This window comes from Marmota monax, unplaced genomic scaffold, assembly GCF_021218885.2.
Source record: "Marmota monax isolate L192 unplaced genomic scaffold, Marmota_monax_Labrador192_F-V1.1 WCK01_AAM20220418_F8-fsc00008, whole genome shotgun sequence".
Classification (NCBI taxonomy): Eukaryota; Metazoa; Chordata; class Mammalia; order Rodentia; family Sciuridae; genus Marmota; species Marmota monax.
The window spans coordinates 2,254,131-2,267,558 of record NW_026694432.1 but is presented as its reverse complement, the minus strand read 5'-3'; the positions used below and the strand labels follow the sequence as shown (position 1 = coordinate 2,267,558).

General features: G+C 34.5%; 1 protein-coding gene across 5 annotated transcripts in view; it reads right to left on the bottom strand.

The window, feature by feature from the left end:
• The window catches only part of Spata6 (spermatogenesis associated 6), a 166,289-nt gene that overhangs the window by 49,016 nt on the left and 103,845 nt on the right, over positions 1-13,428 (bottom strand). For all 5 annotated transcript variants that reach the window (XM_058570767.1, XM_046468810.2, XM_046468811.2 and 2 more), the window contains one exon: positions 1,601-1,785. In XM_058570767.1, coding sequence (XP_058426750.1) covers positions 1,601-1,785 — 185 coding nt within the window. The remainder of the gene's footprint in view (positions 1-1,600; positions 1,786-13,428) is intronic.

The window sequence follows — 13,428 nt, the reverse complement described above, 5'->3', positions numbered from 1 at the left end:
AGCTACTCTAGAGAATTAATATCCAAAATATATAATGATCTCAAAAACCTTGGCATTAAAAAAGCAAACAATCCAATCATTTTGCCCACAAATGGGCAAATGAATTGAACAGAACAGACACTTTTCAAAAGAAGAAATACAAATGTCCAATAACTATGTGGAAAAATGTTCAGCATCTTTACTTAACAGGTAAATATGAATCAAAACTATATTGAGATTTCATCTCAGTCCAGTTGGAATGGCAATCATCAAGAATACAAATAATGGGCTGGGGTTGTGGCTCAGGGGTAGAGCACTCGCCTCACATGTGCGAGACCCTGGGTTTGATCCTAAGCACCACATAAAAATAAATAAGTGAAACAAAGGTATTGTGTTTAACTACAACTAAAAAAAATAATTTAAAAAAGAATACAAATAATATATACTGATGAGGACGTGAGTTCGAAAGGATCCCTTACACACTGTTGGTAGAAGTGTAATTTAGTATTGCCACTGTCAAAATCAGTGAAGAGGTTTCTCAAAAACCTAAAAAATAGAACTATCATGTAACTGAGGTATATACCTCCTTGGAATTTATCTAAATTAGTTAAAAATCAGCATATTTTAGAGATACATGCATGCACATATTTATCACAGCACAATTCACAACAGCGAGTCAGGCTCGCTGTCTGTCAATGGATGGATTGATAAAGAAAATGTTATATACACACCATAGAGTTTTTTTCAGCCATAAGGAAGAACAAAATTATGTCATTTGCAGGAAAATGGATAGAACTAGAGGCCATAACTTTCAGCAAAATAAGTCAGACTCAGAAAGTGAAATATGCTTTGTCTTATAAGTAGAAGTAGAGAGATTTTTTTAAAAAGGATGCCATGAAAGTAGAAGAAGAAGATCAGAGGGAGTAAGAAGAAAAGGGGAGGGGAGGTACTGGGGAGTAAAACTGATCAAATTATGTATAATGTATCCCCCCATATGTATAATATTATTCATATATATAAACAAAATATATTAGTGGCATATATATACTCCCCATATATATAATACATACATATATATATATGTTAGTGGCATATACACACACACACACACACACACACACACATATGAATGACACAATGAAGCCTGCCATTCATTCTATATAGTAAGTATGTACCAGCAAAAAAAGAAAGGAAAAAAAAGATTCTCTTGGGGAGTTGGGGGAGAAAATTAGATACAATCTGCCACCAATGCATAAATCACCATTATAATTAATTGGAAAATATAACCTAGGCTATTTTTATACTCAAAGCATGCCTATAACATTAAATCTCTATTAATCTACTAAAATGATCATATGCTCTAATTTTTACTTTAAAATAGTACATTAATTACTTAGGTTTAAAGATACCCATATCTGATTAATAATCTCACTTCTAGTGAACTGGGCTAGAGAGAAATATCTCTTGGTATACAATATACTCTAAACAAAAATAATTTAAGTAAACCTCAAAATCAAAAGAAACTTTTACACATAATCACTTCACATGCATAAGTTCTGACTTTCATTTCTAATGCTGATCATTAAAAAAGATTAGTAAGGAAATAGACAATATACATTACCGTTCCCTAAGAGAAGCTCTATTTAACACAGGGCTCGGAGAATGCTTCGGCACTGTTGAGGGTGCTGAATGAACTAGTAAGGTCCTCGCTGAATGCTGGGGCTTTCCACACGACCTTGCACCCAAATACTCTTCACACTTTTCTAAAGAGTCATCAAAGTCTCTCCCATGGGGTGTCCTGATAACCTATTTAAAAATATTATACATATTTATTTATACACACATATATTAAACACAATATATGGTAACATTATATATATAGTAACATTACACATAAAACACACACACACATATACATACTACTTTTATAAAATTCATAAAACCAGTATATGTCTCAGTCATATTTAAAGACAAATTTCAGAATATAGTAATCATAATCATCACTGTATGTTTCCTTATTAAATAAATCTTAACTGTTCACTTCACATTTATAAAATTTATAAGACTTCATTGATTCAAAAGGTTTTTGAGTATAGGGAGGTATATTTAAAATAATACACACACATAAACCCATTGATAGCTATAAGTTCAAACAGAACTTAATACAAATTCTAGTTCTGAGACTCACTCCTTGGTTCATTTGGGGATTAACAAATAAAAAAGTCAGGATGGACAAATGAATAAATTTCTGCCTCGTAGGATTTATATTCTAGTAAAATTTATATCTAATAAGGAGACAGACTTAACACACACACAAACACACTGATAGAAATAAAAATAAAGTATGGGGGGGAACTGGGTTTGTGGCTCTGTGGCAGAGTGCTTGCCTAGCACATATGAGGCACTGGGTTCAATGCTCAGCACCACATAAAAATAAATAAAATAAAGGTCCATTGACAACTAAAAAATATTTAAAAAATAAAGTATGTCAAAGGATGTTACATAATATAAGAAGTAAAATAAGAAAGGGGAAAAGAAGTGCTGATGAGAGGGCTGGGAAAGGCATGCAGGGAATGAGCTGTAATTTTAAAAGAGATAGTCCATGAAGGTTCATGGAGAAGAATGCACCTCAGTAAAGACTGGAAGAACTTAGGAAAAGAGAAGATCTAAGTCATGGAGACATCTGTGGAAAGAATGAAGACAGATTTAGATAGGCAGTCACTATGGATAGGTAAATCAAGTCGGGTCGGATCAAGATCAATTTGAGTGAGTCTGAAAAGTTGAAGCCTGCCCTTCTTCCACCCTATCAAGATAACCTGCCCTTGCTCCAACCTGTTGGTAAGGTAACCTGTCCCAGGAATTGCCCCTCCCTACAGGGAGTTCTAAAGTTGTTAATTTATGTGTGTTGGGCTGCTCTATCAGCTCCATGCCTCCCCTCAATCTATCTGCTTCTCACCTTTTGGCCATCCCACTGAACATCTCCTAGGCCTAGTCAAAAATAAATGCAAAGCTCCTGGAGGGTGGGGAGGTGGACATGCTTGATATATTAGCTAGGAAGTCAGTGGAGGCAGACTGAGTAAGAGAAGTGAGGTCAAAAGGTAGGCATGAATAATTTAGGTTTCTATTCTGAGAAGGAAAAAAATACATTTTTTTTAAAGAGAGAGTGAGAGAGGAGAGACAGAGAGACAGAGAGAGAGAGAGAGAATTTTAATATTTATTTTTTAGTTATTGGCGGATACAACATCTTTGTTTTGTATGTGGTGCTGAGGATCGAACCCGGGCCGCACGCATGCCAGGCAAGCGCGCTACCACTTGAGCCACATCCCCAGCCCAAAAAATACATTTTTTAAAATTTTTTCTTTCCTTCTTTTTTAATAGAGCCTCCCTGGCTACTATGTTGAGAGCAGTCTGTGGAAGGAGCCAAGGGCGCATGGCGGGGGCGGGGGGGGGCAGGGGGGACAGGAAAATGAGACAGAAAACAATTATAACAAAATCTGTAAAAGGTTGCTGGTTTGGACCAGAATTACAACAATAGAGATGAAAAGTGATCAGATTCAGAATGCATTTGGAAGACAGAGCCCAACAGTTTTGCTAATAGATTGGATGATAGTAAAGCTTTTTTGGCTTAAATAACTAGAAGTGTTAAGTATGTGTGAATTAGTTATACCCCTTTTTTTTTCTTTTATTCGAGTACCAGGGACTGAACTCAACTACTGGGCTACATCCACAGCCCTATTTTGTATTTTATTTAGAGACAGGGTCTCACTGAGTTGCTTAGCACCTTGCTATTGCTGAGGCTGGCTTTGAACTTAAGATCCTCCTGCCTCAGCCTCCAAAGCTGCTGGGATTACAGACATGCACCACCACACCCCAGCAGTTATACCCTTTGAACAGGAAGAGTAAAATATCAGGAAACTAGTTTGGGATATATTAAGCTTTATATACGTATTAATCTATTAATTAATTGCACAATATATTAGAGAAAAATTCAGGGGAAAAGTCTAGGATCAAGAAATAAATTAAGTACTAGAGTCTAAATGGTATTTTAAAAATATGGCACTATCACCAAATAAGTGAATATAAATAAGGAGGAGAAAACATTTAAAGAATGAGCCCTGGGAATAGAAGCTGGGGTGAAGGGGAAGAAATGGGAGAATGGGAAGCTTTGGAAGCCAATAAAGAAAATATTTTAAGGAAGGAGAAAAAATAATTGGGCCAAATAATGCTGCCATGGTTTCAATATGGTTTGTCCCTTCCAAAATTCATGTTGAAATTTGATTCCCAATATTAACAGTGGTGCAAGGTAAGGGCTTTAAAAAGGTGATTAGATCCTTAAAAGAGGTTAATGTCTTTCAAATGGAGAGAATTTTCACCTTTTAGGACTGAGTTAGTTACTGTAAAAGCAGGTAGTTATAAAACAATGTCATCGCTTATGCTTGTCCTACATTTCCATCAAGTGATGCGTCAGTCCAAGGCTCTTCCCAATTGTAGCCACCTGGTCGTAAACGTGTAGCCTCCAGAACTATAGGCCAAAATAAACCTCTATTCATCGTAAGTCACCCAGGTAGCATGTTTTACAGCAACAGAAAATGAACTAAGGTAACTGCTGATAGTTTAAGTAAGAAAAGCATGAAAATGGGCCTTTGGAGGTTAGTAGTTTTAACAGAGTGGCTATGATGCAGTAATGAAAGTGAAAGATCCGATGTTGAATTCAAGAGAGAATGAGGGAGAGGAACTGGATTCATTCAACAAAACAATTCCAGCCACTGTTCTAAATGTTGGGACTATAAGAGTAAATAAAATAAAATCTCTACCTTTAACACCAGATTGTCTATCAGTGTTATTTATAAAATATTTGGTCTTTAAGAATGCTCCCTAATCCTTCTCAGACTCATTACTCTCATAGGTAAAGTAAATAATAGCTACATTATAGATCTTCCATAAACTATTTAAAGAATAGTGCAGAATGTCTAGGTGTATAAAATACACAACAAATTTAAGCTATTTATAATCAAAACATCAATTCATCACAGCTTTTTGCTTCACCACCACCATAATTTTCATCACTTTTCATAATTATAACATATGGTGAGTTAGTGGTAGCTGAGAGAATCATGCTTTCATCCCAGAACCAACAGAAAAAAGTTCAAATGACTCACAGTCCCAAATAAATGACCAATAAGAAATACACAAATTATACTGAAAAAAAAAAGGAAACAAGAAAAATTTCTCCATTGTTCATTGTTCAAAGAGACAAAGAAAAAAACACAGTGAATATCAAAAAACATTGTCAAGGAGGTTCATGGTCAATACTATAAGTGAAAATATTAAGAGATTTACAGAAAAGGGGAAAAGGGTGCTATCTATCATGCTGACTCTATAATTATAATAAAATATGATCCACTTGATCTACAGAAGGAGATTATCTTCTTTTCATTAGTTCCAGTGCCAATTTAGTCATGTTGGCTAGCAGACCTCTTCATTTTCTGTCATTAAGTTTTCTTCCCAAACTATTCAGCAATGTTTTTAAAACAGTCTCTTTAATTTCTAACAAATCTCTTGAACATGTTAGCTAATACTCAGAGCTAGAGAGATACAGAACTTTGAACTTGCAATCCAGATGAAACAGGGTGTAAATAAAAAAGATAATTGATAATATGTCCAAATGTCCAAAATGTCCCAACGGTGTATCTACAAAAAGAATTCAAAGTGGTATGAAGGATAGAGGTCTCATGGAAGAGATAAATTAGAATCAAATTTACAAATAGAGGAAAGGAAGAAAGGGCATTCTGCAAAGGGAAAAATGAACCAGGTAAGATGAACGAGACTAGGATCACTTCCCCTCTCTCCATAGGAAAGTAACAGAGAATATCATGGAGGTAGAATAGTGCTATGGGTTAGACATTAGGTGTCCCCAATGTGTAAGCCAATGCAAGAATGTTCAGAGGTAAAAGAGCTATAACCTAACAGTGCATTAATCCACTGACATGTATTAACTAGGTGATAACTGTAGAGAAGTAGGATGTGGCTGAGCAAAGAGGCCACTGAGGGAGTGCCTTTGGGGTTTATATTTTGCCCATCATAAACTAAGCTCTCTCTCCCTGCTTCCTGGTTATCATATCCTTAGCTGCTTTTCCTCTGCTCTGCCCTTCCATATGACATTCTGCCTCCCTTTGTGCTGAGAGCTAAGTAGTCAGCCAGTCATGAACTGAACCTCTGAAATAATGAGCCAAAATAAACTTTTACTCCTCTCAGTTCTTATCAGATCTTTTGGTCACAGTGACACAAAAGCTGAGTAAAACAGAGGGCACAATGTAAGAGAACTTTAAGTTTAATAATATTCAACACTTATTAAGCATCTTCTATGTGTAAACTATAAACAAGATACGGGATTACAATCAAAGATAAACAAAACAGAAGATTTCAAATGAGTTACAAACCAGAGTAGGAGAGATGAAAAACAAGTAATGATTAAAATAATGAGAAAGGAAATTAGAACTAAATAAATATACAAATAACTGTGTAATGGGACACAGATACAATGTATTATTTTCCTAGAATATGTTCTTGCTTTGGAAAATATTAAGCCTAAATGTAGAGTTAAACAGTGAAATGAGGAGAGTAGATCTTTATATTTTACATAAATTTATATTTTACATAAATTGTGCTTTTTGTTGTTGTTGTTGTTGTTGATATCAGGAATTAGACCCAAGAGTGTTTTACCACTGAGTCATATCCTCAACCCTTTAAAAAAAAATTTTTTTTTTCCAGGCAGAGGCTTGCTAAGTTGCTTAGAAACTTGCTAAGTTGCTGAGGCTGTTCTCAAACTTGCAATCCTCATGTATCAGCTTCCCAAGTTACTAGAATTACAGATGTATGCAACCTTGCCCAGCTGAGCGGTAGATCTTTGAAAAGAATCTACTTCAAAATTTTGACTTTAAGCTTTAGCTTTGAGTTTCTGTTAGGTTATTATTTCTTTTCAAATTACCAAATTGGACTTTTTTTTCTCTTTGGTAACTTCTTAAAAGCATTGGCTTAAGAGTTCAAAAAACTAGGTTTAAAACTCTGCCAGTTATGAGATCTTGAGCATCAATTACCCTATCTAAACTTTAGTTTCCTTATCTATAAACTAGAATTATAATGCTATAGGTGTGTCATAAAAATGAGATACAACTAGTGAAAACATAAAAGGGGGCTTTGCCTCAAAAGAATAATATTTATTTCTTTTGTTTATAGCATTTATATTTTACATAAAGAGGCCTTTTTTGCACTTATGCAAACGTCTTTAAATATCTTTCCTATATCTTACAAATGCAATAGTTTCAATATTTTCAGTGCTAAAATGTATCAAGAATACAAAGTTAAATATTTTAAACCAGATTTTTAAAAAATATTTCATATACTAAATTCATTGTAATTAATGACATACTTTTCAAATCTGTTATACCATTTGGTTATACCATACTTAAAATTCCTGAAAAGTTACTTACACAGTAAGTTAATAAATGAAATAATATTATAGCCATAATTTTTTTTATATTTAGGAACATATCAAGGTAAAATTAATGGAAGCAACACTTAAGTACTAAGTAAAATGGGAACCAGGAAATTCACTCAGCCAACAAATCATTGTTAAAACCTTCTTAATGCCTGGTATAACATGATCCAATATTTCTCCTTTGTCAAGGGCAGAAAAATTAAAAAATAAATTAAAAAATTCAAATGAACTATCCAAAAAGTAGTTAAGAATAGAGTTCATAGGAAAGAAGAATAGTACATGTGCAACTTAAAGTATCGAAAGAAGGTAGTATGATTCTGAAAGGGAGAGAAGTAGATATGGGAAATTAAGATCCATTTCTGATTTTTCTGAGGACATTCCTTAGTGAATCTTATATCAACTGAATGATCAATACTTTCTTATCTGACTTAAAAAATACACATGCTCACTTACTGTTTTGGCTGAAGGTAGACAGTTTCTTAACACTAAAGTAAAATTTAGAATAAATTCTAAAGTAATGAAATAAAAATGATAAGAATGATTTTCAATGTATTAGTTCTTAGTGGGGGTAGGCCCTCCCTTCTGAAGCTGCTGTTCCATGTACAACTATATGTAAATCACTATTTTAATCCTCACAACAACACAAAAGATAGGTACTCTTTACACAAAAGGAAAAGGAAGCAAAAATCTAACAGCTATTAAACAGTGGGGGGGGGCGGGTCTCAGGGCTGTGACACATGAGGGATCTTTGAAAGAAATAAATGCAAAATTCTCTTAGACCAAGCCTCATAGGATTTATGTCAAGAAATGCCCACAGAAGATGGGTTCACATCCAATATACCAACAGTTCAATACATAGAAGTAAGATACAAACTGACAAACCGTTCCTAAGAAATAAAGAAAACATCTTGACTAATCCTCTTAGCATACAACTGTTATAGTCTGGATCTTAAATGTCTCCCAAGGGCTCAGGTACTAAAGATTTGTTTGCAGTGGGGTGCTATTGGGAGCTGGTAGTACTTGAAGAGTTAGGGCCTAGTGGAAGATATGTATGTCACTAGAAATGTGCCCTCAAAAGAAATTGTTGGAACCTGGCCTTCTTCTCTTCCTCCCTATTGCTCCTTGACACATGATGTAAGAAGGTTTGCTCTACAACATGCTTCCACCGCGATGTACACACTCCTTGCCACAGGCCCTAAACAACAGGGCCAATCATAGACTCAAATCTCCAAACCTGGGAGCCAAAATAAACCTTTCTCTTTATAAGTTGATTATCTCGGGGCTTTTGTTATAGTAATGAAAAGCTAACACAAAAATGTCAAAGTACCATTATATACTCTATGATATTTACAATTCCAAGTATATATGGATTTTATTAATATCTCCCTGCCTTACACACACACACACACACACACACACACACACCAGTACAATGAAGTATCCATAAGGGCAGAGATGATTGCTAGTTTTGCTAAATTTTTATTTCCAGAATAACAATTTTAATCATAAAATCTTTTTTTTTTTTTTTGAGGACTGGGGAAGGACAGGGCATCCTAGGTATGATACAAATTCCTAGTTGTCTACCATAATTCATCTTTCCCTCCCCCAGAGTAGAATGGCTGCTAAGATTTGTGGCTCAGAGCGCTCACCTAGTGTGTGTGAGGCCCTGGGTTCGATCCTCAACACCACATAAAAATGAATAAATAAAATAAAGGTCTTGTGTCCAACTACAAATAAAAAATAAATATTAAAAAAAAAAGAATGTCAATTCTAGGCCCAGGCTTTTAAGAAACAGATATGCCTTCTTCTCATCTTCTATCATATGAAAAATAAGCATGGCCATAGAGTTAAGGCAGAGCCATATAATGTATCACTACATAGAGAAAACAGCCTGCAACTCAAACACATCATAAATTTGTTATGGGAGTAAAACTAAATTCCTGTTTAAATATTTAGCATATGAAGTTTGGAAGTTCATTTGGACTACAAATAACTTTCTCCTGAGCAATTCAGAAACTGTTATCTTAAGGTACTGGCCTAAACAGAGATCTAAATAGGCATTGGTATATTTGTCAAGAGCAGGCAGCAAGAGAATACTTTTGGGATGGAAAATTTAAGATACATGAAAACAATGGCAAAACATTTAATAAAACTGTGGTCTGCAAAAGCTTGGAAAACAAACCATATAATTTTCAAGTTTGCATCTCTAGGGAAATAGCGCGAGAGAAAAAAAAGTAATACTGTGTGTTGGGTTTTATTTGTACTTAGAGGTCTCAAGAAAGTAATGAACTCACATGGAATCTATCTAAGTATCTATCTGTCGATGAATGGAATATATAATGGACTACATTTGGCCTTAAAAATCAAGGAAATCCTGCCATTTGCAACAACATGCATGAACTTGAAAGTCATTATGCTAAGTCAAATAAACCAAGAACAAAAAGATAACTGCTCCATGATTTCACTTTTGTTGTGGAATCTAAAAAAGTCAAGCTCATAGAAGCAGAGAGTAGAATGGTGGTTGCTAAGAGAAAGAATAGGCAGCAGCAGGTAATGGGAAGAGGCTGGACAACGGATACAAAATTTCAGTTAGAATGAATAAAATTTGGTGATCTATTGTAAAACATGGTAACTATTAATTAGATCTTCAATGTTCTCACCACACACACAAAAATAATAGATTAGTTGAATTTAATCATTTAACAACATATATATAGATCAAAACATCAAACTGTACCACAAGACAGATAAAAACTTTTAGTTGTCAATTATACCTTAATAAAGCTAGCAACAGAGAAATGAGAAGCGCAGGAAAGAATTAGTATGAATAGAGAAATGAAAGGCTATAGAAAGATTATAGTTAATGGAGGAACTCAGGGTTAGGAAAAGTGAAAGCCAACTGCTTCTAAACCCCAAAAGGTATAATGGAAAAAGATTTTGAGCAAAAATGTAATAAAGATTTTTGAGTTAAACAAAAGGACTAATCCTAAAACAAAGGTCAGATTAAGGGGGATAACTTCTAGTCACTGACTGCTTCAGATGGCCTCAAGTGCCAGCCCCCAGTGGAATATATAATGCCAAGTATGTGAGAAAACTAAGAGGTTAAAGGGGACCAGAAATCAACCACATAATATTCCATATATCTTTTAAATTTTTACTGAAAGTCAGTATGCTTCTCAATTCCACTAAAATGATTTCCTTTCTCTTTTAAAGAGATATAAGGGAGGGCTGGGGTTGTAGCTCAGTGGTACAGCGCTTGCCTGGCATATGTGAGGCCTTGGCTTCCATCCTTAGCACCACATATAAATAAATAAAAGATCTGTTGACAACTAAAAATATATATACTTTAAAAGAGAGAGAGAGATAAAAGGGAGCTGGATGTAGTGGCACATGCCTGTAATCTCAGCAGCTCAGGAGGCTAGGCAGGAGCACTGCCAGTTCAAAGCCAGCTTCAGCAACTTAGTGAAGCCCTAAGCAACTCAGTAAGACCCTATCTCTTAAACAAAATATAAAAAAGGGTTAAGAGATGTAGCTGTACGGTTAAGCTACCCTGGCTTCAATCCCCAGTACCAAAATAAAATAAAATAAGACCCCCTTCTTCATTCCTAAAAAATTCTCATTTCCTTCAAATATTTCAGGACTAATGAATAGAAGTGAGTAACTTGTTTATTTGAATGTTTAGCACTGAAAGGAAGGAGAAAGAGGGGATAATAGAGATCAGAAAACATGGATTAAGTAGCATGTTTTTGTTTTTGTTTTGTTTTTTAAGAGAGCTTTCCAAACTCTGTTTTCTACCATTTAGATGGGGTTTAAAATTTTCAATTCAATTTATAAAGTTGTACCTAACCCAGGGATATAATCAATATATAAAAGCAATTTGGATTCCATTATATAAATACAAATTTATAATGTTTATGCCCAAAAGAAATAGAGCCAATAGTTAATAAAATTAGAAAACCAAAGAAGTTATTAATCTTATTAATTAAGTTTAAATGAGATCAGAAGGGTGGGACCTAATCTTATAAGATTAGTGTCTTCATAAGAATACAACAGAGAGCTCAATGTCTCTGTCATCTGATGACACTGAGAAAATATGGTTGTTTGGATGCTAAGAAGAGGCCCTCATCAGGAATCTGATTAACTATAGCACCCTGATCTTGGGAATCCAGTCCTCCAGAACTATGATAAAATAAATTTCAATTGTTTCTGCCACCCATGCAGTGTAGGTAACAATTTCAAAAGCATGTCCCTAAGTAATTGTAATAACACCTTCATAAAAGTCTAATATGCCCCTAAGAGAATGACGCAGTCCTCACTGAAAACTAATGTATGAAGTAGATACCTACAATACCCAAGAAAATATGGAACACATACAGGAGAAGCCAATGATTCAGGTTGCAGTAAATGGTAGGATAGAAATGAGACTAAAAAACTGTGAGTATTTATGAGAGAAGCTGATTAGTATGCCTCCAGAGTAAAGAGAGTTAAGTTTAAGCTTAAAGAATAGATAAATACTCGGAAACTAGAAATCTTAAAAACAGCAGCAGCAAATACAACAAATATGGAGAAGTAGGAAACATAAAAAGAAGGATACTCAGGTGACATTATCCTTAACATATACCCTGTATTCCAACTAAACTAATAATTTCTCTTTTCCCCCAGGACATTGTACTAATTCAAAATTTCAAGATTTCTTCATATTCCTTTCCTTCTGGAGACACTCCTGTCTTTATTTTACTTTTTCCATGTTCAATGCTGTAGATTTACTTATATGAAAATTTACTTTAATATAATAACCTATCTTTCACACATTCACTGCCCTCTTCAAGTGAAGCCCTAAAAGTAAAGAATCCATAGGAGAAAGTAGAAGGTAAATAAAGATGGATTGAAGGGTAGTTCTTGAAGCACTACACTTGGAAGTGTTCCTATAACCTTATTTCTTTCTTTCTACATTTGGTTTACTTGCTTTCTCCTAATCCACTCACATGATTCACATATATTAGAAATATATACCATAGGTCAATATGCTAGATACTAGCAATTATCAATAAAAAGATCAATAAGGTCCAAGCTATCCTGGCACTTACTTTTAAAAAAGATGCTAATAAGGAAATAAATAAATGTTAAACTATAAATTACAGAAGATTATTTGAATGAAATAAACCAAGATCTTCTCTTAAAACAACTAAGAAAGCCTCCCCATGGATCAATGCAGGACACTGAACACCACACATATCAGTGTGCAGTGTGCCTATGGGCATGAGTATACACATTCATATTACACATATCAATGCATTTGTATATATGTGTATTTATCTATATATGAGTGAATAATCCTACATAACAAAGATGGGTCTGGACTAGATTAATTATGCCAGGTCCACACTCCCCTAAGGACAACCTTAAACAAGGAACAACCCTAGGCAAACACTATGTATGGACAGCCCTTTCTATATTTGCTATATGTATAGTCTATACCAATCAATGGCTCTCAAGTGAAAATCTTTAGAAAAAGGGGAAAGAGTACTCCCTAAGAATCACACAGAAGCTTGTTAAAAATGGGAAATTCCAGTCTCCATGCTCAGCAATCTCAATTTAGTAGGCCTTGAATAAATTATTATGAAGTTCCACCTGGATGATTCTGACACTGGTAGATTTTGGCCCCTTGTCAGGCAGGGCCTTGGCTCATGAACTGTTCAATATTTATTTTGTCACAGCCAAAGCATGGCAAAGTAATATGCTATTCAGTATCAGTAAGCACAAAATAGTTTTCAGGTAAAATAAATACAGCTATTAAAATTAAATCTGTAATTTTTGTTGTTTTCTCCAAGTATAATAACACTTATTATTAAAAAGCTTTTACTTAGGGACAGAAAAGGAACTGTAACAAGGTACTTCTCAAAATGTAGGACATGGTCTTAAGTTTTATGGCAGATGATTTAAAATGGTAC